The sequence below is a fragment of the Ranitomeya imitator genome, chromosome 2, assembly GCF_032444005.1.
Source record: "Ranitomeya imitator isolate aRanImi1 chromosome 2, aRanImi1.pri, whole genome shotgun sequence".
In the NCBI taxonomy this organism is placed as follows: domain Eukaryota; kingdom Metazoa; phylum Chordata; class Amphibia; order Anura; family Dendrobatidae; genus Ranitomeya; species Ranitomeya imitator.
In genome coordinates, this window is record NC_091283.1 from 830,663,713 (window position 1) to 830,690,163 (window position 26,451).

General features: G+C 43.8%; 1 protein-coding gene across 1 annotated transcript in view; it reads left to right on the plus strand.

The window, feature by feature from the left end:
• LOC138666854 (ovostatin-like) overlaps window positions 1-26,451 on the plus strand; it is a 115,383-nt gene that overhangs the window by 69,903 nt on the left and 19,029 nt on the right. Inside the window, exons 20-26 of the mRNA XM_069755033.1 lie at window positions 1,637-1,813; window positions 2,771-2,852; window positions 3,370-3,523; window positions 7,172-7,249; window positions 17,827-17,995; window positions 18,139-18,362; window positions 20,272-20,472. Coding sequence (XP_069611134.1) covers window positions 1,637-1,813; window positions 2,771-2,852; window positions 3,370-3,523; window positions 7,172-7,249; window positions 17,827-17,995; window positions 18,139-18,362; window positions 20,272-20,472 — 1,085 coding nt within the window. The remainder of the gene's footprint in view (window positions 1-1,636; window positions 1,814-2,770; window positions 2,853-3,369; window positions 3,524-7,171; window positions 7,250-17,826; window positions 17,996-18,138; window positions 18,363-20,271; window positions 20,473-26,451) is intronic.

A 26,451-nucleotide genomic window follows, 5' to 3' on the forward strand; every position in this document is an offset into this window, starting at 1 on the left:
CTTGGAGGTTCTGAGGGTGAGGGGCGCTACTTGGTCCAGGGTGCTTCTAAGAGTGTCATTGTAGTGATGTACAGCCAGATTAGAACAGGAAAAAGAGGAGATTAGGGACAATGATGAGTGTAGGGAGTCAGAAAGTGTGTGAGAGTTGATAGCGTGTAGATTTCTGAATGTGTGGCAGGTAGGAGGGGGCTGGGGTTGGGCGAGGATTTGTGAGTGTGAAGGAGAGACTGTTGTGGTCAGAGAGGGGAAGTGGTGAGTTATCTAGGTAGGAGATTGAACAGAGCCGGATGAAGACCAGGTCAAGGGTGTTACAGTCTTTGTGTGTTTCAGAGGTTGAGAGGTGTGAGGCCTAGAGAAGTGGTTAGTGAAAGAAGCTGGGATGCAGATGTGGAAGTGGGGCTGTTTATGGGGATGTTGAAGTCTCCCAGGATAAGGGTTGGTAGTTCTGAGGACATGAAGTGCGGCAGCCAGGCAGAGAAATGGTCCAGGAAGTGGGTGGGTGAGCCTGGGGGCCGGAATATGACCGCTACTCTGACGGAGAGGGGACTAAAGAGCCTGATGGTGTGGACCTCAAAAGAAGGGAATGAGAGTGATGAAGCTAGGGGGTGACCTGGAAAGTGCATTGTGGGGACAAGAGTATGCCGACTCCACCACCATGTCTGTTTGTGGGTCTCGGGGAATGTGAGAATTGTAAGCCACCATGGGAAATGACAGCAGGAGAGACCGTGTCAGAATCCTGAATAAAGGTTTCCGTGAGGGCCAACAGAGTAAGAGAATTTTTCAGAAAGTAATTGTGTACGAAAGGAAGCTTGTTACATACAGACCGTGGATTCCAAAGGGCACAATTAAAAAGAGATGAAGGAGTGCAATTAATATTAGTAAGATTATTAAGGTTTCAATGTGAGGTAGGGTAGGGGTTGAGGTTGGGGGATGGTGGACCAGGGTTGGGGGAGATGTCCCCTGAAATCAGTAGGAGTAGGAAGATAAAGAGCAAGTAGTTTTTGGAATTGTCTGAAGTTTTTTGTGCAGTGTGTTTGGGCAAGATAGGCTTAGGTTTTTCAAGAAGGTGAGAAGTGCATGGGAGCTGTACATGGGAGAGGGAAGGAGTGGGGAGCTGATGTATATGAGTTGTGATGGAGGGGGTGTTGGGCGGTGAATGTGGACTGCAAGGGAACATAGGAGGATAGGAATAAAGCACATGGATAGATGGGAGTGCAGAGTGTGGGTTACCTGACTCCTGCCCTGACTAACTGCCAAGGAATAACTGCTGTATCACGACGCTTATTTTCGTGATGCTTTTCTTCGGGATGCTTGCGTGCACCCCCACATGCGTGCACCCCTAAGGATGTTTCTTAATTTATAGTCCAGAATGCTGGGTCAGAAAAGATTGATTGTGGGCACTGGTTGGGGATAATTTGGCAGCTGGGGCCAGCACCCCAGGGGGTGATTAAATGATCAAAACAAAATGATCAACAAAACAAAAAACAAACAAAATCAGAATAAAAAAAAATTAATTTGCATTCTTTGGACAAGTTCTAAAAAGCTGGTAACGACTCTGGCGCTTTGTGTGAATGATACATAAGCCACTCGCTGAGATTTGAGAAGATCCTTATAACTCTTTATTCTTGTCTACCAGGAGATATTCTATGTCTTCCACTTCAAAATCTTCAGAACTTAGTCCAGATGCCTTTTGGCTGCGGAGAACAGAATCTTGCCCGGATTGCGCCCATTCCGTTTATTATGGTTTATCTCTGTAACACAGATCAACTTACAGATGAGTTTCTCCAGCACGGAGTTCAGCTCATGAACATCGGTAAGAATGTACGATAGTAATGTCTCAACAACTCATCCTCTCGTGTAGACTTTACCGCTACGTCTACAAACACGTTCTACCTTTCACCATGTTCAACCTCCAAATACTTAATATACAGGTGTAACTGAGCTGAATTTGTTCTGTATCTGTAAGTTGGTCATTTTTAGTTGAGCAGTCCCATGATTTACTACCACACATACGCATGGCACGGTAAGTTGCATGGAAAAAGCAGAATTAAATCTTACCGACATACTTTCAGCATGAAGCAACAAGCTTAGAGGTTTTAGTCTGTCAACAAGGGCACAATCTTGACAATTTCAGAATTTAAACTAAATTCGTACAGCAGAATTAAGGCATGGAGCTTAGTGGTTACACATCAAGGTTGAGGCACAGAGCTTTGCCATTACTCACCAGAATTGTGACAAAACTTGGCAGTTGCACATCAGAGGTGGTTACAAATTTAGGTTGAACCACAGAACTGGGCATTTATACATCAGAGTTGAGACACAGAGCTTGATGGTTGCTCATCATAGTTGAGGCACAAAGCTTGGTGGTTACACATCAGAGTCAAGGCACCATATGTGGAGGTTGCATTTGAGAAATGAGTAATGAGTTGGTTCTGCTCATCTCTAGTGCTCGCTACTGACCAGTGTCACTATTCTCTGCAGGATCCCCTATATCCGTTAACCCACTGCCTGGCTGCTATTGATCACTGGTTCTTCTACACTATAGCAATCCCTATGCTCAGGGTGATGAAAATCTCACCCATTTAGATATTTGTATTTTTCAATATTTTATTCTCTGAGAAATCTTGAGAAAATGTTATAACCTTGCTAATAGGACCACACAACTCCTACCCAGTACAACCTCTCCACCATTACATGCATGCTTTTAGGAAATCAATCCAAACCTCTCCAAATTTTAAGTCTGATGCTGGTAATTTTTGTTTTATTTCAGGTTATGCTCGTCAGCTCAAATACAGGCTTTGGTCAGGCGCTTACAGCTTATTTAGCGGAGTAAATAAGGAACCAAATTCATGGTAAGTCCCGTTTGGCTCTTCTGTTGTGGGGAGCTAAATTTTTGGTTGTTATTTTTATGAATGGGTATGATAGACATTATGTAATGTCTGATTTAGAAAACCCATTCATCAACACCTTATTTGGAGCTCCCGTTCAGGATTTACACCTAAGGGCTGAGTTTTTTAAGGAGTTTTGCAGTAGAAGCGGAGTGGATTTTGGATTTTTAGATTGGGGGTTATTTCAACTTTTACATTTTAGAAATTTTTAAATGTTTTTGTTTGAATTTATTTTTTGCCCAAGATGACTTGAGCATATACTGTACAGTATAGCAATGTTTTAATGTTGTAGTATATGGTGCAATTAATAATCACCTATGAAGCCAAGCTATTGTGTATTCATACAGTATGTTTGTCTTTTCATGCCTTTGTTATAAAGCAAATAATGCTTTATCTAAAGTACCATCGAACTCGGCGGTTTTACAGGGGACCTAATGCATAACAACAAGTGTGTGACCGGGTCACATCTTCTTCATTGCAGGTTGACCGTTAATGTCTTCAAGACGTTCGCAGAATGCAAGAAATACATTTACATAGATGACACAATCCAACAACAAACACTCATCTGGCTGTCAAACCTACAGCAACTTCACAGCGGCTGCTTTAGAGCCATCGGCGATCCCGTTATGACATGGGTACGAGTTCCAGTTGACTTCCATATTTAGAGGATAAATTGAGCGTGCACTTTCCATTCACTTGAGGTGTGCTCAGAAGTAACGACAAACGTCAATGCTATAATATACTATAATTCAACACGAGGAGAATGATTTCTTAGGCAAAAAATAATATTTCACACTTAGATATATCGGCCCAGCCAACGTTTCGACCTTACCAGTCTTTATCAAGGGAATCTGAATATTAAACAGAAAATGCTGAATTCGAGAAGACAAAGTATAAATTTATAGTATGTACATGAAAAGTGGTCAACATTTATAAAGATATCTTGGCAAATAGTTAGTGATGAGTGAGTGTACTCGTCTCTCGGGTTTTCCGGAGCACGCTCAAGTGATCTCTGAGTATTTGTTAGTGTTCGGAGATTAAGTTTTCATCGCGGCAGCTGAATGATTTACAGCTTGATGCATATGGGGATTTATTAGCCAGCTTGATTACATGTGGGGATTCCCTAGCAACCAGGCAACCCCCACATGTACTCAGCCTGGCTAATAGCTGTAAATTATTCAGCTGAGGCAATGAAAACTTAATCTTCGAACACTAACAAATACTCGGACATCACCCGAGTGTGCTCGGGAAAACCCGAGCAACGAGTACACTCGCTCATCACTACAAATAGTTAATACATGAACGTTACACTGAAGAAAGATCATGCTAAGACATTTATAAAAATGTCAATAAATTATCACAACATCATTTATCGTCCCAAGTATTTGCTGGGATGGAGGGAACTTGAGGGAGGGGTATCGCAAAGGGACCCTAAGGGAAAAGGTTATAGGTTACTGAATGAGTCATGGTTATAGATTAGGCTACTTTCACACATCAGGTTTTTGCCGTCAGGCTTAATCTGGCGAATTTTGAAAAAAAACTGATCCGGCAAAAGTTGCTGCTGGATCCGTTTTTTTGTCATAGACTTGTATTAGCTCTGGATTGTGACAGATGGCCTCATGTTTCATCTGTTTTTCACCGGATCTGTCGAAAATTTGTTTTCCAGCGGCCGGAGAAAATGGACATAGGAACGTTTTTTTGTCCATCGAAAAAACGAACAGCGACGACTCTGGCGGCGTCCGGAGTTTGCTATAATAAAAGCCTATGACGCCGTACCCGTGAAATGATGAATCCGGCAACAGATTCCGTTTTTTTTTCAATTGAGCATGCCCCGTAGCAGCATTTTCCATTCTGAGGTCTCGCTCTCTCTCTCCCCAGACCAGCTAGTGCCCGGATATCAGCTAGTCAGATCCGGCAAAAAACAGATCCGTCGCATCATTTTTTCAAACGGATCCGTTTTTTTTTCAAAAGTAGCCGGATCCAGCCTGACGACAAAAACCTGATGTGTGAAAGTAGCCTTAAAATGAGTGAAGGCAGGACAAAACCATTCAATAAAATTAAAATGGAAAAATAAAAAGAAAGATAGTAAGCAGAAGCAGAAGAGCTTGGCAGTCTTTTTCAAGTATAATGCAGTAGAGACTCCCATAGTTTGAATAAGAGCCAAGGATAAAACAGAGAAGTGCACTGATGTCATTGCCCGTGAGACATGACAGCGAGTAACCTATGGAGCGTCATTCTCAGAATGACATTCCATAGGTTGCAGTAGAGAATTGGTGGACGCTGTTCAAACGCCATAGATTACGTCTGACCTGGGGGAATTCTTTTTTAATAATAAATGGGTGAACCAGGAATGTATTGGGGAGTCTTTATTCAAATAAACTTTTTTTTCCTGTGTGTCTTTTTATTTTTAAATACGGGATTAGTAATGGGGTGTCTGATAGACGCCTCTCCTTTCCTAACCCCAGGGGTTGATGTCAGCATCAGCTGCTGACATCAACCCCATAATCCCATTATCCCGGTTGCCACCGCACCAAGACAATAGGTAAGAGCCGAAGCTAAGTGCCAGAATTGGTGTATCTAAAAAATTTAACTTTTTGGCCACCAAGGTAAATGCTATTTGTGGTGCAAAACCAACACAGCTCATCACTCCAAGAACATCATCCCCACATTGAAACATGTTGGTTGCAGCTTCAAGCTGAGTATGTTTTTCGGTACCAGGGAAAATGGTCGAGGAGAAGATGGATGATGCGAAATACAGCGATATTTTTTAGCAAAACCTGTTTCAGTCTGTCAGAGATTTGAAACTGGGACAGGGGTTCACCTTCTAGCAAGACAATGACTCAAAGCATACTACTCAAGCAACATTAGAGTGGTTTAGGGGAAACTTGTACATGTTTTGGAGTGGCCTAGTCAAAGCCCCGACCTTAATCTTATAGAGAATCTTTGGTTAGACTTGAAGATTGCTATTCACCAGTGGAAACCATCTAACTTGAAGGACCTGGAGCAGTTTTGCCTTCAGCAATGGGTAAAAATCCCAGTTCCAAGATGTGGAAAGCTCATAGAGACTTATCCAAAGTGACTTGCAGCTATAATTGCAGAAAAAGGAGGCTCTGCAAAGTACTGACTTTAGGGGCTGAATAGTTATGCACACTAAAGTTTTCAGTTATTCTGCACCATTTGAGGTTTGCTTCACAATCAAAAGAAAACCAAATGTCCACAGTGGTAGGCATGTTTTTTTTTACATGAAATGATGTAAACCCACTAAAAAAACCCGACAGGTTTTAAGATAGCTAAACATGAAAAATGACAGGGGGAGTAAATACTTTCGCAAGCCACTGTATACCAAATGCTGAGCTCGTCGCACCAGGCGTTAATTTCCGGATAGGGAGTGATGTCCTAAATAGGGCAGGACTGCTGTGATGTGGCCAGAGTGCATTGGTGGGTAGTGCGCCTGTGTGAGACCTGGGAGAATCCGAAGGCTTCCAGCAGATGCCGAAGAGAGGAAAATATAGCGCATGTGCACCAGTGAGATCGCGTGGTTAAAATGAATGCAATGTGTTGAATTAAGATAAGACTGGGAGCCAAGAAAAATTATGGGAATGACTGTTAAAGAATATAACAGATTACTGTATATCCAAACAAGGAACGGAAAATGTTTAAATAACAAAAATAAAGAAAAAAAATAAAAAACAAAGAAAAAATTAAAAAATAAAAAATAGGAAAGTTAGGGGAAAAAAATGAAAACAATAAGAATAAAAATTAAGGAAAAAAAAAAGAAAAAATAATTAAAAATAAGAATAAGAAAAATAATGAAAAAATAAGGGAAAAATATATGACTGCCATATTTATTTTGCCACGTCTGGGACATAGATTACAGTGATTGAGACAAGTCCTAGAATGTTCCTTTTATTTAATTCAGCCTTTTGACCAGTAATTAGTAGATTTACTGCTCAGGATCCCAGGACCAAGGTGTATGTACCAAAGCGACAACCCTTGCGGCTGCAATAAGGCTGCATTGGGGACTGGTGGCTCAGTCATGGTTAATCCTATCACTTTTGAGTTTAGGTGGCAAATTCACCCAAATGGTTGGTGAATTGGATGAAAACATGCATGGAAGTGGTGGGGGAGGCCCAACACCCTGCACCACAATAGAGGACCACATTTGATATCAATGAATTATTCCTATGTCCACCTTCGTCCGAAGTGAATAATCAGTCGTTGATTATACAGAACACGTATCATTGTGTATCTAATAAAACTCTTCTTTCTTTTATATTGCACAGGGAGAAGTATCGGATAATGATGTCACCTTTACAGCCATCTTTTCCATCGCTTGCCTGGAGTCTAATTACAGTCTTGGGGTAAAATATTTATTTTTATAGTTTACGTTCACTTTATGACATACAGTACAGACCAAAAGTTTGGACACACCTTCTCATTTAAATATTTTTCTGTATTTTCATGACTATGAAAATTGTACATTCACACTGAAGACATCAAAACTATGAATTAACACATGTGGAATTATATACTTAACAAAAAAGTGTGAAACAACTGAAATTATGTCTTATATTCTAGGTTCTTCAAACTAGCCACCTTTTGCTTTGATGACTGCTTTGCACACTCTTGGCATTCTCTTGATTAGCTTCAAGAGGTAGTCACCGGGAATGGTTTTCACTTCACAGGTGTGCCCTGTCAGGTTTAATAAGTGGGATTTCTTGCCTTATAAATGGGGTTGGGACCATCAGTTGTGTTGTGCAGAAGTCTGGTGGATACACAGCTGATAGTCCTACTGAATAGACTGTTAGAATTTGTATTATGGCAAGAAAAAAGCAGCTAAGTAAAGAAAAACGAGTGGCCATCTGTTATGTTTGCTAATGACAGGTGTTATGAAGGCAATCCAGAGACACAGTGTGCTTAGCGATCAGAGCGCACACAGTGGTCTGACAAATTTCCAAAATACAAGAACGAGCTCTGAGACGTGGAAACTCTGTAGACTGCACACCTGATCCTATCCTAAACACAACTAAAAGCGGCTGTGGATTGCGCCTAACAACTACCTAGGCAACTCGGCACAGCCTAAGAAATTAGCTAGCCTGAAGATAGAAAAACAAGCCTGACTTGCCCCAGAGAAATTCCCCAAAGGAAAAGGCAGCCCCCCACATATAATGACTGTGAGTAAGATGAAAAGACAAAACGTAGGGATGAAATAGATTCAGCAAAGTGGGGCCCGATATTCTAGGACAGAGCGAGGACAGAAAAGCGAACTTTGCAGTCTACAAAAAACCCTAAAGCAAAAACCACGCAAAGGGGGCAAAAAAAAACCCACCGTGCCGAACTAACGGCACGGCGGTACACCCTTTGCGTCTCAGAGCTACCAGCAAAACAAAAGACAAGCTGGACAGAAAAAAAGCAACAAAATAGCAAAAAGCACTTAGCTATACAGAGCAGCAGGTCACAGGAACAATCAGGAGAAGCTCAGATCCAACACTGAAACATTGAAAAGGAGCAAGGATAGCAGCATCAGGCGGAGTTAAGTAATGAAGCAGTTAACGAGCTCACCAGAACACCCGAGGGAGGAAGCTCAGAAGCCGCAGTACCACTTGCGACCACAGGAGTGAATTCAGCCACAGAATTCACAACAGTACCCCCCCCTTGAGGAGGGGTCACCGAACCCTCACCAGAGCCCCCAGGCCGACCAGGATGAGCCGCATGAAAGGCACGAACAAGATCGGAAGCATGAACATCAGAGGCAAAAACCCAGGAATTATCTTCCTGAGCATAACCCTTCCATTTAACCAGATACTGGAGTTTCCGTCTAGAAACACGAGAATCCAAAATCTTCTCCACAATATACTCCAATTCCCCCTCCACCAAAACCGGGGCAGGAGGCTCAACAGATGGAACCATAGGTGCCACGTATCTCCACAACAACGACCTATGGAATACATTATGTATGGAAAAGGAGTCTGGGAGGGTCAAACGAAAAGACACAGGATTGAGAACCTCAGAAATCCTATACGGACCAATAAAACGAGGTTTAAATTTAGGAGAGGAAACCTTCATAGGAATATGACGAGAAGTAACCAAACCAGATCCCCAACACGAAGTCGGGGACCCACACGGCGTCTGCGATTAGCGAAAAGTTGAGCCTTCTCCTGGGACAAGGTCAAATTGTCCACTACCTGAGTCCAGATCTGCTGCAACCTGTCCACCACAGAATCCACACCAGGACAGTCCGAAGACTCAACCTGTCCTGAAGAGAAACGAGGATGGAACCCAGAATTGCAAAAAAATGGAGAAACCAAGGTAGCCGAGCTGGCCCGATTATTAAGGGCGAACTCAGCCAACGGCAAAAAGGACACCCAATCATCCTGGTCTGCAGAAACAAAACATCTCAGATATGTTTCCAAGGTCTGATTGGTTCGTTCGGTCTGGCCATTAGTCTGAGGATGGAAAGCCGAGGAAAAGGATAGGTCAATGCCCATCCTACCACAAAAGGCTCGCCAAAACCTTGAAACAAACTGGGAACCTCTGTCAGAAACAATATTCTCAGGAATGCCATGCAACCGAACCACATGCTGAAAGAACAAAGGTACCAAATCAGAGGAGGAAGGCAATTTAGCCAAGGGCACCAGATGGACCATTTTAGAAAAGCGATCACAGACCACCCAAATGACTGACATCTTTTGAGAAACGGGAAGGTCAGAAATGAAATCCATCGAAATATGTGTCCAAGGCCTCTTTGGGACCGGCAAGGGCAAAAGCAACCCACTGGCACGAGAACAGCAGGGCTTAGCCCTAGCACAAATCCCACAGGACTGCACAAAAGTACGTACATCCCGTGACAGAGATGGCCACCAGAAGGATCTAGCCACTAACTCTCTGGTACCAAAGATTCCAGGATGACCAGCCAACACCGAACAATGAAGTTCAGAGATAAGTTTATTAGTCCACCTATCAGGGACGAACAGTTTCTCCGCTGGACAACGATCAGGTTTATTCGCCTGAAATTTTTGCAGCACCCGCCGCAAATCAGGGGAGATGGCAGACACAATGACTCCTTCCTTGAGGATACCCGCTGGATCAGATAAACCCGGAGAGTCGGGCACAAAACTCCTAGACAGAGCATCCACCTTCACATTTTTAGAGCCCGGAAGGTACGAAATCACAAAGTCGAAGCGGGCAAAAAATAACGACCAACGGGCCTGTCTAGGATTTAAGCGCTTGGCAGACTCGAGATAAGTCAAGTTCTTATGATCAGTCAATACCACCACGCGATGCTTAGCTCCTTCAAGCCAATGACGCCACTCCTCGAATGCCCACTTCATGGCCAGCAACTCTCGATTGCCCACATCATAATTACGCTCAGCGGGCGAAAACTTCCTGGAAAAGAAAGCACATGGTTTCATCACTGAGCAATCAAAACCTCTCTGTGACAAAACCGCCCCTGCTCCAATCTCAGAAGCATCTACCTCGACCTGGAACAGAAGAGAAACATCTAGCTGACACAACACAGGGGCAGAACAAAAACGACGCTTCAACTCCTGAAAAGCTTCCACAGCAGCAGAAGACCAATTAACCAAATCAGCACCCTTCTTGGTCAAATCGGTCAATGGTTTGGCAATGCTAGAAAAATTACAGATGAAGCGACGATAAAAATTAGCAAAGCCCAGGAACTTTTGCAGACTTTTCAGAGATGTCGGCTGAATCCAATCCTGGATGGCTTGGACCTTAACTGAATCCATCTCGATAGTAGAAGGGGTAAAGATGAACCCCAAAAATGAAACTTTCTGCACACCGAAGAGACACTTTGATCCCTTCACAAACAAAGAGTTAGCACGCAGGACCTGAAAAACCATTCTGACCTGCTTCACATGAGACTCCCAATCATCTGAGAAGATCAAAATGTCATCCAAGTAAACAATCAGGAATTTATCCAGATACTCACGGAAGATGTCATGCATAAAAGACTGAAACACAGATGGAGCATTGGCAAGTCCGAACGGCATCACTAGATACTCAAAATGACCCTCGGGCGTATTGAATGCAGTTTTCCATTCATCTCCTTGCCTGATTCTCACCAGATCATACGCACCACGAAGATCTATCTTAGTGAACCAACTAGCCCCCTTAATCCGAGCAAACAAGTCAGATAACAATGGCAAGGGATACTGAAATTTAACAGTGATCTTATTAAGAAGGCGGTAATCAATACACGGTCTCAGCGAACCATCCTTCTTGGCTACAAAGAAGAACCCTGCTCCCAGTGGTGATGACGATGGGCGAATATGTCCCTTCTCCAGGGATTCCTTCACATAACTGCGCATAGCGGCGTGTTCGGGCACGGATAAATTAAATAATCGACCTTTAGGGAATTTACTACCAGGAATCAAATTGATAGCACAATCACAATCCCTATGCGGAGGTAGGGCATCGGACTTGGGCTCTTCAAATACATCCTGATAATCAGACAAGAACTCTGGGACCTCAGAAGGGGTGGATGACGAAATCGACAAAAATGGAACATCACCATGTACCCCCTGACAACCCCAGCTGGATACCGACATGGAATTCCAATCCAATACTGGATTATGGGTTTGTAGCCATGGCAACCCCAACACGACCACATCATGCAGATTATGCAACACCAGAAAGCAAATAACTTCCTGATGTGCAGGAGCCATGCACATGGTCAGCTGGGCCCAGTACTGAGGTTTATTCTTGGCCAAAGGTGTAGCATCAATTCCTCTCAATGGAATAGGACACCGCAAAGGCTCCAAGAAAAACCCACAACGTTTAGCATAATCCAAATCCATCAGATTCAGGGCAGCGCCCGAATCCACAAACGCCATGACAGAAAACGACGACAAAGAGCATATCAAGGTAATGGACAGAAGGAATTTGGACTGTACAGTACCAATGACGGCAGACCTAGCGGACCGCCTAGTGCGCCTAGGACAATCAGAAATAGCATGAGTGGAATCACCACAGTAGAAACACAGACCATTCAGACGTCTGTATTCCTGCCGTTCAACTCTAGTCATAGTCCTATCGCACTGCATAGGCTCAGGTTTAACCTCAGGCAATACCGCCAAATGGTGCACAGATTTACGCTCGCGCAAGCGTCGACCGATCTGAATGGCCAAAGACAAAAACTCATTCAAACCAGCAGGCATAGGAAATCCCACCATGACATCCTTAAGAGCCTCAGAGAGACCCTTTCTGAACAAAGCTGCCAGCGCAGATTCATTCCACTGAGTGAGTACTGACCATTTCCTAAATTTCTGACAATATACTTCTATATCATCCTGACCCTGGCACAAAGCCAGCAAATTTTTCTCAGCCTGATCCACTGAATTAGGCTCATCGTACAGCAATCCGAGCGCCAGGAAAAACGCATCGACACTACTAAATGCAGGGTCTCCTGGCGCAAGAGAAAATGCCCAGTCTTGAGGGTCGCCGCGCAAAAAAGAAATAATAATCAAAACCTGTTGAATAGGATTACCAGAAGAATGAGGTTTCAAGGCCAGAAATAGCTTACAATTATTTTTGAAACTTCGTTCTATCTCCAAAAAACAAATCAGGAATAGGAATTCTTGGTTCTAACATAGATATCTGATCAATAGTATCTTGAATTTTTTGTACATTTATAACGAGATTATCCATTGAAGAGCACAGACCCTGAATATCCATGTCCACACCTGTGTCCAGAATCACCCAAATGTCTAGGGGGAAAAAAAAAAGTGAACACAGAGCAGAAAAAAAAAAAAAAATGATGTCAGAACTTTTTCTTTCCCTCTATTGAGAATAATTAGTTTGGCTCCTTGTACTGTTATGTTTGCTAATGACAGGTGTTATGAAGGCAATCCAGAGACACAGTGTGCTTAGCGATCAGAGCGCACACAGTGATCTGACAAATACCCAAAAATACAAGAACGAGCTCTGAGACGTGGAAACTCTGTAGACTGCACACCTGATCCTATCCTAAACACAACTAAAAGCGGCTAACAGCCTAAGAAACCAGCTAGCCTGAAGATAGAAAAACAAGCCTGACTTGCCCCAGAGAAATTCCCCAAAGGAAAAGGCAGCCCCCCACATATAATGACTGTGAGTAAGATGAAAAGACAAAACGTAGGGATGAAATAGATTCAGCAAAGTGGGGCCCGATATTCTAGGACAGAGCGAGGACAGAAAAGCGAACTTTGCAGTCTACAAAAAACCCTAAAGCAAAAACCACGCAAAGGGGGCAAAAAAAAACCCACCGTACCGAACTAACGGCACGGCGGTACACCCTTTGCGTCTCAGAGCTACCAGCAAAACAAAAGACAAGCTGGACAGAAAAAAAGCAACAAAATAGCAAAAAGCACTTAGCTATACAGAGCAGCAGGTCACAGGAACAATCAGGAGAAGCTCAGATCCAAAACTGAAACATTGACAAGGAGCAAGGATAGCAGCATCAGGCGGAGTTAAGTAATGAAGCAGTTAACGAGCTCACCAGAACACCCGAGGGAGGAAGCTCAGAAGCCGCAGTACCACTTGCGACCACAGGAGTGAATTCAGCCACAGAATTCACAACAGCCATCATTACTTTAAGAAATGAAGGTCAGTCAATCCGAAAAATTGGGAAACTTTGAAAGTGTCCCCAAGTGCAGTGCTGTTGTGAATTCTGTGGTCGAGCTCCCTCCTGTGGTCACAAGTGGTACTTCGGCTGATTCTGTCTATGAGCTTCCGTTGGTGGAGGTGAGTGGTACTGCGGCTTCTAAGTTTCCTTCCTCAGGTGATGTGGTGAAGTCGTTAGGTGCTGCTCTATTTAACTCCACCTAGTGCTTTGCTCCTGGCCTCCAGTCAATGTTCTAGTGTGGATCTTGCTTTCTCCTGGATCGTTCCTGTGGCCTGTCTTTCCTGCATAAGCTAAGTTTTGCTGGTGTTACTTTTGTTGCTATATTTTCTGTCCAGCTTGCGCTATTGGTTTTTCTTGCTTGCTGGAAGCTCTGGGACGCAGAGGGGGTACCTCCGTACCGTTAGTCGGTGCGGAGGGTCTTTTTGCACCCTCTGCGTGGTTGTTTGTAGGGTTTTGTGTTGACCGCAAAGTAATCTTTCCTATCTTCGGTCTGTTCAGTCAGTCGGGCCTCACTTTGCTAAAATCTATTTCATCTCTGTGTTTGTACTTTCATCTCTACTCACAGTCATTATATGTGGGGGGCTGCCTTTTCCTTTGGGGAATTTCTCTGAGGCAAGGTAGGCTTATTTTCCTCTCTTAGGGCTAGCTAGTTTCTCAGGCTGTGATCGAGGCGCCTAGGCCTGGACAGGAGCGCTCCACGGCTACCTTTAGTGTGGTATGATAGGATTAGGGATTGCGGTCAGCAGAGTTCCCACGTCTCAGAGCTTGTCCTTGTTATTGGTAACTGTCAGGTCACCTTGTGTGCTCTTAACCACTAGACCCATTGTGGTTCTGAATTACCTGTTCATAACACAGTGCCAAAACCATCAACCGCTACAAAGAAACTGGCTCACATGAGGACCGCCCCAGGGAAAGGAAGACCAAGAGTCACCTCTTCTTCTGAGGATAAGTTTATCCGAGTCACCAGCCTCAGAAATCGCAGGTTAACAGCAGCTCAGATTAGAGACCAGGTCAATGCCACACAGAGTTCTAGCAGCAGACACATCTCTACAACAACTGTTAAGAGGAGACTTTGTGCAGCAGGCCTTCATGGTAAAATAGCTGCTAGGAAACCACTGCTAAGGACAGGCAACAAGCAGAAGAGACTTGTTTGGGCTAAAGAACACAAGGAATGGACATTAGACCAGTGGAAATCTGTGCTTTGGTCTGATGAGTCCAAATTTGAGATCTTTGGTTCCAACCACCGTGTCTTTGTGCGATGCAGAAAAGGTGAACGGATGGACTCTACATGCCTGGTTCCCACCGTGAAGCATGGAGGAGGAGGTGTGATGGTGTGTGTGTGTGGGGGGGGGCTTTGCTGGTGACACTGTTGGGGATTTATTCAAAATTGAAGGCATACTGAGCCAGCATGGCTACCACAGCATCTCGCAGCGGCATGCTATTCCATCCGGTTTGCGTTTAGTTGGACCATCATTTATTTTTCAACAGGACAATGACCCCAAACACACCTACAGGCTGTGTAAGGGCTATTTGACCAAGAAGGAGAGTGATGGGGTGCTACGCCAGATGACCTGGCCTCCACAGTCACCAGGCCTGAACCCAATCGAGATGGTTTGGGGTGAGCTGGACCGCAGAGTGAAGGCAAAAGGGCCAACAAGTGCTAAGCATCTCTGGGAACTCCTTCAAGATTGTTGGACGATCATTCTCGGTGACTACCTCTTAATGCTCATCAAGAGAATGCCAAGAGTGTGCAAAGCAGTCATCAAAGCAAAAGGTGGCAACTTTAAAGAACCAAGAATATAAGACATATTTCCAGTTGTTTCACTCTTTTTTGTTAAGTATATAATTCCACATGTGTTAATTCATAGTTTTGATGCCTTCAGTGTGAATGTACAATTTTCATAGTCATGAAAATGCAGAAAAATCTTTAAATGAGAAGGTGTGTCCAAACTTTTGCTCTGTACTGTATGCCAACTTTAAAAAGCACTATTACCTCCTGGGAAATCTTATGACATAAACGAAAATTAAATAAAAAAATCTTAATAAAGACTGTTACCCTTTAAGAGAGGTGCATCATCAATCTTACATCATACTGAATAATGTAATAACATGATAAAAAATATAATGAAGATAATAAAATGTAGGAAGCAATTAAAGATGGATTCCTGTGTAATACGCTGGTAAAATCGAAATAAAACTTGCATCCTGGGAATAATTTAAAAAATAATTTAATTTGATAATGACATATTTGAGAAAAGGCTTAGATCTTGATACACCAAAATCGGCGTTAGACAAGCTGAAGTCAAAAGCGTCTCTTCATTCATTCCTCTGAATCAGGCGCGTCTGAAAAGAGGTATGTGCCTCGGTGAGCCTCGCCATAAATCATCAGGCCCTTGCTTCCAACCTGTCCCAAAATGGGCATAGATTGGAGAAATTAGAGTAAAAACGTCAAAAGTGACACGTTTGAGCAGCTCTGCTTCACGAAGTAATTGTCACAGTGTGACTGTGGCAAATGGGCTCCTACACAGTTCCTCAGTCTACGGATCTCTAGCTATCCCTGTACCCAGGAATACCCCTGATGGTGGGAACGCATGGGTCTCGTTCCTCACGATGCTACTGAGTAGCACTAATCTTAAGTGTATGGGGAGAACACAAACAATACAAACAGGACAAAACAAACAGTCACACAGTAAAAAACACTAAGGAACAAAAGTTCTGCTCATCGGTGACCTCGTCACTTGATTGCGGGTCACCTATAGGCTGGTATGACAACCAAAGATCTCCAGCAAACCTCTATGGTTGTCAGTGCCGGATTGCTTTGAGCGCCACAGCAAGTGAGCAATTCTGCTACATACAGTCGATCTGATCATCGCCTATATGTAGCAGAGCCGATCCGAATATTGCAGCTTCTAGTCTCCCATGGAGACTATTAGAGCATGCCAAAAGTAAAAAAAAAAAGTGTTTTTAAAAATATTAAAAAAATAAATATAAAAGTTCAAATCGCCCCTCTTTCCCCCATTCAATATAAAATCCAACATTCACAGATTTGGTCGTATTCAGAATCGCCCGATCTATCAACATAAAAAAAAATTAACCTCATCGCTAAAAGGCGTAGCGAGAAAAAAAAGTCAAAATATCAGAATTACATTTTTTGGGTCGCTGCAACATTGCATTAAAATGCAATAATGGGCGATCAAAAGAACATATCTGCACAAAGTTTGGATTTTTTTTTCACCACTTAGATAAAAAAGAACCTAGACATGTTTGGTGTCTATAAAGTCGTAATGACCTGGAGAATCATAATGGCAGGTCAGTTTTAGCATTTAGTGAATATGGTAACTAAAAAAATAAAATAAAATAACAACTGTGGGATTGCACTTTTTTTGCAACTCGTTCCGCAAAAAACAAGCCCTCACATGGCCATGTTGATGGAAAAATGAAAAAAGAATATGGCTCTGGGAAGGAGGGGAGCAAAAAATGATAATGCAAAAACGAAAATACCTCCAGGGGTTAAGGCACATTTTGGGGGATACACTGAGCTATACCGAGTGCAAGGGCAAAGGGAAAGTCCATGTGTTGTCCTACAGTCTCTTAGGACAAAACTGATACATTATTGCAGGACTAATGTCTGAGTGTGACATTATAGTGATACTATACTTCAAAACTCAAGGTCCTAAAACAGTAAAAAAAAAAACAAATTACACAAAATTCCCTAACTAGCTCATTATGGATGGCAACTTGGGCAATTGTCTACGGCTTAGCTTTGTCTGCGGACAAAGCAGCTGGAGAAGGTTTCTATTACAGCAAGCTGCCTCCCAAAGAGGAAAGAAGGAGACAACATCAGAGTCACCATGGTGGGAATAAACTTTTAAAACTTTTTCTTTTTAACCTGGACCTTCCTTTTGAGAAGAGTAAGAGGAAATGTGATAAAAAATAAATAATAACTCATCTATTAAATCTACCAGCACTCCAGTGTCACCATTGGGCAAAGACATCATGTACATCCATGTGACCGCTGCTGCCAATCACTGGCCTTAGTCAGGTTAGCACTGTACATTTTGATATCAGCTGAGGCTAGTGATTGGCTGCAGTGGTCACGTAGATATACGTTACCACATACTGAGGAGTGTAATGTCTATTAGACATTCATGGTATATCTTATGGATACGTCGTAAATATTCGAGATGGGAATAAACCCTTTAAGAGTTGAGTTTTTTTTATTTTATCACATTTCTCTCTCTTTTATAGTTTTTAAAAAAAATCCTAGACATGTCTTTTATTTGACTGTAGAGCATTGTCTTGTATTTTCCTCAGATGACGTTGTTGAGCGGTGCATTGACCTGTCTGCAAAACGTTGTTGACACCAACCACAGCCTCAGTGTGTACCAACAGGCCATCATGGCCTACGTCTTCACACTGGCTCAGGATTGGGACAGGAGGGAATGTCTTCTCACATCACTAATGTCCAAGGCCATCATGGAAGGTAAGACGATACGGCAGATCTATACAGCACGTTACATACGATGGCGCTAAAGGGTAATGTGCAAAGATATTTCTAAGCGGCTTCTACCGATACGGGAAACCTAGGTATCCGTTGAGTAACATGTAAAACCTTCTGGTCATCAGGGGGCACGATCCACTGGGAACGTGATGACAAACCTACAGCACGACCGGTTGACTTTTTTTATCCTCCAAGTTCTCCTGCTGAGGTTATAATTGCTGCGTATGTGTTACTGAGCCTCGCTCTGGGCCCCAATGCTACAGCAACAGGAGAGCTGACGACCATGGGGAAGATCTCTGTCTGGCTGATCAGGCAACAAAATCCATATGGAGGATTTCAGTCTACAGAGGTAAGTACTCTATCTATCTATCTATCTATCTATCTATCTATCTATAGTTGTGTTCAAAAGTTTACATACCCCGGCAACATTTTTCCTTTCTTGGCCTTTTTTCCAGAGAATATGAATGATAACACCAAAACTTTTTCTCCATTCGTGGTTAGTGGTTGGGTGAAGCCATTTATCGTCAAGCTACTGTGTCACCCACACAGTGTGACACACTGCTCAGACACCGCTGTGTCTGCTACCCACACTGCGCCACCAATGATCCCTTGGGAAACCACCAGGACAGCGGCTTCCTGGGAATTTAATGCGCACATTGGACAGCCAACTATACTGGACATTGCGCTATATGAAATATTGCATAGCAGTGACTCTACCTACTCGGTGACACTAAACTCAAAAGGCGTCCATATGATAAAGGCCGTTTTACCGGTTGAAACGTCTAGCTGTCGCTTTTCTCATCACCATTAATAAATATTCACTTGAAGCATACTTTTCCCATTTCATGAGTGCAGTGATTCTACATTGAACTTGTATCTTCGGGGTCAATGGTCCCTTTTCACTAGCACCTTATACTCATAGTAATTTGTCGAGTGCTAACCATCGATATTATATACCTGATCAAAACTTCACATATCCCATTTCTTAATACCGTCTTTTGTCTCCTCTAACATCAATGACAGCTTGAAGTTTTTTGTGGTAGTTGTGGATGAGGTTCTTTATTTTCTCAGATGGTAAAGCTGCCCACTCTTCTTGGCAAAAAGCCTCCAGTTCCTATAAATTCCTGGGCTGTCTAGCATGAACTGCGCGCTTGAGATCTCCCCAGAGTGGCTCAATGATATTGAGGTCAGGAGACTGAGATGGCCACTCCAGAACCTTCACTTTGTTCTCCTGTATCAATGACAGGTCGACTTGGCCTTGTGTTTTGGATTGTAGCCATGTTGGAACGTCCAAGTACGTCCCATGCACAGCTTTCGGGCTGATGAGTGCAAATTTGCCTCCAGTATTTGCTGATAATGTGCTCCATTCATATTTCCTTCAACTTTGACCAAGTTTCCTGGGCCTTTGTAGCTCACACATCCCCAAAACATCAGCGATCCACCTCCGTGCTTTACAGTAGGAATGGTGTTCCTTTCATCATAGGCCTTGTTGACCTCTTTCCAAATGCAATGTTTATGGATGTGACCAAAAAGTTCAATTTTGGTCTCATCACTCCAAATTACCTTGTTCCAGAAGTTTTGAGGCTTGTCTCTGTGCTGTTTTGTGTATTGTAGGAGAGATACTTTGTGGCATTGCACAGTAATGGTTTTCTTCTGGTGACTCAACCATGGAGCCAATTTTTCTTCATGTGCCTCCTTATTGTGCATTTTAAAACAGCCACACCGCTAGTTTTCAGAGAGTCCAGTATTTCAGATTATGCTATTTGTGGGTTTTTCTTTGCATCCTGAACAATTTTCCTAGCAGTTGTGGACGACATTTTTGTTGGTCTACCTGACCGTGGTTTTGTTTTTACAGAGCCCCTGATTTTCTATTTATTAATCACAGTTTTAATGCTGCTGACTGACATGATCACTTCCTTGGATATCTTTTACATATGATTATGAGCGGCCGAACAATATTGCACGCCACACTTTTCAGTTTTTGAATTTCCACAAAAATTTAAAATAACCAATAAATTTTGTTCAATTTCACAAGTGTGTTCCACTTGTTATTGATTCTTCACCAAAAATTTACATTTGGCATCTTTATGTTTGAAGCATAATATGTGGGAAAAAGTCGAAAAGCTCAAGGGAGCCGAATACTTTCGCAAGGCACATATATATATATATATATATATATATATATATATATATATATATATATATATATCTCCATTGTCTGTCTATCGTCTTTCTTCCTTGTCTTTTGTCTCTTCCAGGACACCGTGGTTACTCTTCAGGCTCTTTCTGCTTTTGCCAAAATTGTTTTTACTCCCAATGCTCATCACACTATAAAAGTGACAGGACAAAATAAGATAACAGTGAATAAGTCGAACAGTTTTCTAGTCCAGAGGCGACCACTCAGCATTCCTGGGAATTACACTGTCAGCATCAAGGGGACAGGCTGCTGCCTTGTACAGGTAATGAAAAAAAAACAAGCATTATTTCTATCTTGTCCTGAGATCAGGCATACAAATTTGACTATGAGTGATTAGGATTTCCTGATTCTATTCCAATTGCACTAATACATTACAACACATAGCATCACTTATCCTGTACTGATCCTGAGTTACATCCTGTATTATACTTCAGAGCTCCACTCACTATTCTGCTGGTGCAGTCAGTGGGTACATATGGATCGCCCCCATGTAAGGGCAATGGGGTACTCGGTACCAGGTCCTTCAGTTCCCTCAGCGAGGATGTCACGGTGGCCCGACCTGGACCGTGGCCCTATGAGGGGCGCCCAATAAAAGGCAAAGTTTGTAAATAACGGTAGTGTTCGTGACGCCACCTGTGGTATTCGGTCAGGGTGACCAACGCTGCTTAGGGGTCCGCTGGGGTGATGGAATGGCAGCTAGATGGTATACCTTCCCACAGGTGAAGTGTGTCCCCAGGGCTTCCCGAAAGTGTAGATGGTGATGGTGAATGGTGCAAGGCGCGGTGAATAACGAGGACACAATGGGTGCAGTCTCTTTACCTTTACTGAAGGCTTCAGCATCCACAGTCCATAGTGCCGAATGACAGGGTAGACAGAGTCCGGCCGGTCTGATGGCAATTCCAGAGTCCCCTTATCCAGGTGGAAATCAGTAGCCTTCTCCTTGCGCACAGTAACGTAGTAGGACCCTACTTGCATTAGCTACCATAAGGTCCTCACTCTTGTTACTTCTCTCTCTTTGTCCCCCAGATGGATAAGACAAACCCATATGACGGTGGTGGCCTGAGGCTATTTTATAGGGACCCTAGTGTCTCCCCTCCTCCGCGATTGCCACCTTGTCTGCTTAGGTGTTTAGGTCGGACAGCCAACTTGGAATCGACTACCCTGCCGGTCTCTGAAGTAAAGCGTAGAGTCTATTACTCCCTCGGTGTTCCGTCTACCGGATCTGCGCTCAGTGGGAGGCAGTCTGCGTCTAGCTGGTCTCCCAATGGTGTTTCACTCCTGTTGCTACGACTTCTGTGCTCACTCACTACAGCACACTTCCTTTCGTGTCCTTTCTTAGGATGCTGCCGCATGGGGTTGCAGGGGCAGCTCCGTGTCCTTCTTTCCTTCCTCCTCAGACTTCAGTCTGGATCTGACCAGGGATCACCCCAGCCAGGAGCTCTCCTCTCCTCCGACTCCCTCTGACTCTGCCTTCAACTGGCTGACTTCCTAACCCACTAGTTTTACCCTATGTGAGGAGTGGCCTAGTGATTAGAACCCTTAACTCCCCCTGGTGGACTGGCGTGTGAAGTGTGTGTGTGGCTGTCATACCTGACAGGGTGAACTCTTTTGGTGCCATCAGATGTAACATCACTCCCCCTGGTGGAAGAACGACATTACTGCAACGACCAGGACTCTGGGGCGCTGCACATACATTACTGATCCTGAGTTACATCCTATATTATACTCCAGAGCTGCACTCACTATTCTGCTGGTGCAGTCACTGTGTACATACATTACATTACTGATCCTGAGTTACATCCTGTATTATACCCCAGAGCTGCACTCACTATTCTGCTGGTGCAGTCACTGAGTACATACATTACATTGCTGATCCTGAGTTACATCCTGTATTATACTCCACAGCTGCGCTCACTATTCTGCTGGTGCAGTCACTGTGTACATACATTACATTACTGATCCTGAGTTCCATCCTGTATTATACTCTGGAGCTGCACTCACTTTTCTGCTGGTGCAGTCACAGTGTACATACATTACTGATCCTGAGTGACATCCTGTATTATACTCCAGAGCTGCACTCACTATTCTGCTGGTGCAGTTACTGTGTACATACATTACGTTACTGATCCTGAGTTACATCCTGTATCATATTCCAGAGCTGCACTCACTATTCTGCTGGTGCAGTCACTGTGTACATACATTACATTACTGATCCTGAGTTACATCCTGTATTATACTCCAGAGCTGCACTCACTATTCTGCTGATGGAGTCATTGTGCACATACATTGCATTACTGATCCTTTACTGATCCTGAGTTACATCCTGTATTATACCCCAGAGCTGCACTCACTATTCTGCTGGTGCAGTCACTGTGTACATACATTAGATTACTGATTCTGTGTTATCTCCTGTATTATCCTCCAGAGCTGCACTCACTATTCTGCTGGTGCAGTCACTGTGTACATATAGAGCGCCCCCAAGGGCGGCGGGGTACTCGGAACTGGGCCCTTCGATTCTCAAGGGGGATGTCACGGTGGCTGACCCGGTCTGTGGCCCTTGGGAGGTCCGTTGTAAATGGGGGGAAAGGTCTTTAAAGGGATAATGTTCATGACGCCACCTGTGGTATTCGGTCAGGGTGACCGGCGCTGCTTTAAGGGGTTCGCTGGGGTGATGTTATGGCAGCTAGATGGTATACCTTCCCACAGGTGAAGTGTATCCCCAGGGCTTCCCAGTGTGTGGATGGTGAGAGGCGCAGTAAAGAACGAAGACACAAGTTTGCAGTCTCTTTACCTTTTACTGAAGACTTCAGCATCCACAGTCCAGAGCACCAGATCACAGGGCAGGCAGAGTCCCCCTATCCGGGTGGAAATCAGTAGCCTTCCTCTAGCGCCTGGATGTTGTAGTACCTCCCTGCTGAGCCTCTCATAAAGTCCTCACAACTATGTTGGTGTTCTAGATGTTAAGTAGTGTTGAGCGATACCTTCCGATATCCAGAAGTACCGGTATTGGATTAGATCGGCCGATATCCAAAAAGGATACTTTGGGTCCTATAGAGCAGTGACATCACCCGAGATCGTCGTGGGACACTCGTTATTAATTGGACTACGGCGGACAGGTAGTACACGGTTTATTACTTTACGTTTTTTGCAGGCGCTGAAGTATGGTAAGTATGGTTAAATGAAGAATATTAAAATACTTTTTTCCTAATGTGTGTGTTTTATTAACCCTTTATTACTATTGGATTAATAATGGATAGGCGTCTTATTGACGCCTCTTCGTTATTAACCCGGCTTAATGTCACCTTACAATAGCAAGGTGATATTAACCCCTTATTACCCCATATCCCACCGCTACACGGGAGTGGGAAGAGAGATGCTAAGTGCTGGAATTGGCGCATCTTACAGTTGTGCCATTTCTGGGGCGGCTGCGGACTGGTATTTGTAGCCGGGGAAGGGGAGTGGGGGGTGGGAGGGTCTGCGACAATATCCATGGCCCCTCTCTAGGCTATGAATATCAGCCCGCAGCTGTCTGTGTAACCTTTCTGGCTATAAAATATAGGGGGACCCCACGTCATTTTTTTTTGCGTCCCCCTATTTTAATAGGGCTGATATTCATAGCAGGCTACAGATATTGGTCCCTGGCCATCGGCTTTCCCCCTCTGGCACAGAAAATTGCGCGGGAGCCCATGCCGTTTTTTTTAGTTTTTTTTTTAAAATTCAACGCTCATTAAGGCCTCTTTCACACTTATGTCGGTACAAGTCCGTCGCAATGTGTCGGGCCGACGTACCGACGCACGTTGTGAAATTTGTGCACTACGTGGGCAGCGGATGCAGTTTTTCAACGCATCCACTGCCCATTCTGAAGTCCAGGGAGGAGGGGGCGGAGTTTCGGCCGCGCATGCGCGGTAGAAAATGGCTGACGCGACGGACAAAAAAACCTTCACTTGAATGTTTTTTCGTGCCGAATATCCGCCAAAACACGACGGATCCGTTGCACGATGGACGTGACGTGTGGCCATCCGTCGCTAATACAAGTCTATGGGTAAAAAACTCCGGTAAGTTTTGAAAAAAAAGGATCTGGCGGAAAAGAACGGACCCGGAAGAAAAAACGGATACGGCAGGTAAAAACGGATTTGTAAGAAAAAAACGGATCTGGCGGAAAAAAACAGATCCGGAAGAAAAAATGGATCCGGCGGAAAAAAAACGGATCTGGGGGGAAAAACTGATCCAGAAGAAAAAAAAATGGATCCGGCGGAAAAAACGGATCCGGAAGAAAAAATGGATCCGGCGGAAAAAAACAGATCCTGTTGAAAAACGGATCGGTGGAAAAAACGGGACGGCTGAAAAAAAAAAGGATCTGGTGGAAAAAAACGGATCAGGCGGAAAAAAATGGATAATTCGGAAAAAACGGATCCGTTTTTTTCAAAACTCGCCGGATTGTGCCTGACGGCAAAAACCTGATGTGTGAAAGCAGCGAGATATATGGATAGATACATCTATGTATCTATAGATATATCTATCTAGAAATACATCTATAGATAGATATATCCATAGATATAAAATAGAAAGGCCGATGTTTCTAAGGCTACTTTCACACTTGCGTTTTTAGCAATCTGTCGCAATCCGTCGTTTTGGGAAAAAAATGGATCCTGCAAATGTGTTCGCAGGATGCGTTTTTTACCCATAGACTTGTATTGTTGACTTGTATGGTCAACGTCGCATCTGTCGTGCAACGGATTTGTCATGTTTTTGCGAACCGTCGGCACGAAAAAACGTTCAAATGAAGGTTTTTTTGTCCATCGCGTCCGCCCCCTCCTCCCCGGACTTCAGAATAGGCAGCGGATGCGTTAAAAAACTGCATCCGCTGCCCATGTCGTGCACAAATTTCACAACGTGTGTCGGTACGTCGGCCCGACGTATAGCGACGGACACGTACCGACGCAAGTGTGAAAGAGGCCTTAATGAGCGTTGAATTTTAAAAAAAAATGGAAAAAAACAGCGTGGGCTCCCGCGCAATTTTCTACGCCAGAGGGGGAAAGCCAACGGCCAGGGGCCAATATTTGTAGCCTGCTATGAATATCAGCTGCGGGCTGATATTCATAGCCTAGAGAAGGCCACGGATATTGCCTCCCCCCCCCCCCCGGCTACAAATGCCAGTCCGCAGCCGCCCCAGAAATGGCGCATCTATCAGATGCGCCAATTCCGGCACTTAGTCCCTCTCCTCCCACTCCCGTGTAGCGGTGGGATATGGGGTATGAGGTAATAAGGGGTTAATGTCACCTTGCTATTGTAAGGTGATATTAGGCCGGGTTAGTAACGGAGAGGCGTCAATAAGACACCTATCCATTATTAATCCAATAGTAATAAAGGGTTGACAAAACACACACATTAGGAAAAAAGTATTTTAATTTTCTTCATTTAACCATACTTACCATACTTCAACACCTGCAAAAAACGTAAAATAATAAACCGTGTACTATCTGTCCACCGTAGTCCAATTAATAACGAGTGTCCCATGACGATCTCCCCTATAGAACAGTGACATCGGGTGATGTCACTGCTCTATAGGACCCTCAGTGACACACTGACAGGAAACAATGGCTCCTGCAGTGCATCACTGAGAGGTTACCTTAGGACAAAGTCTCACTTTATGGCAATTGCTGCATGGGAAAATTTCTCATACAGCAATGCGAAAAGTGAGACTAGGGACTATTTTTTTTTACAGCGGCGGAGGAATGCAGTGTGGAAGGATACCTTCCTCCCGTCATTATGTTCCTGGAGCCCCTAGATAGCGGTCGCATCAGCTGATGCTGCTGTTCTCCACGGGAGATCGTCGTGGGACACTCGTGGATTTCTGCGGACAGGGAGTATTTTGGTTGTTGGTTATTTTCAGATTTTTTTAACAGATGACACTGGCTTCGGGGAACAAAGTGACAAGTAATGGTGAGTATGTACTCTATGTTTAATGTACTGTATGTCTGTATGTACTGTATGTATTGAATGTAATGTATGAATGTAATGTATGAATGTACTGTATGTAGTATGTATGTAGTATGTATGTAGTATGCATGTATGTATGTATGTATGTATGTAGCATGTATGTAGTATGTTTGTTTGTTTTTTCATTCAACACATTAGCCGGATGATGGGACTACTACTGTCCCATCATTGGCTAATGTGTCAATCACTGTCACTGTAGTAGGCATCGTCCGATGGGACTTGTAGTCCCATCGGACGATGC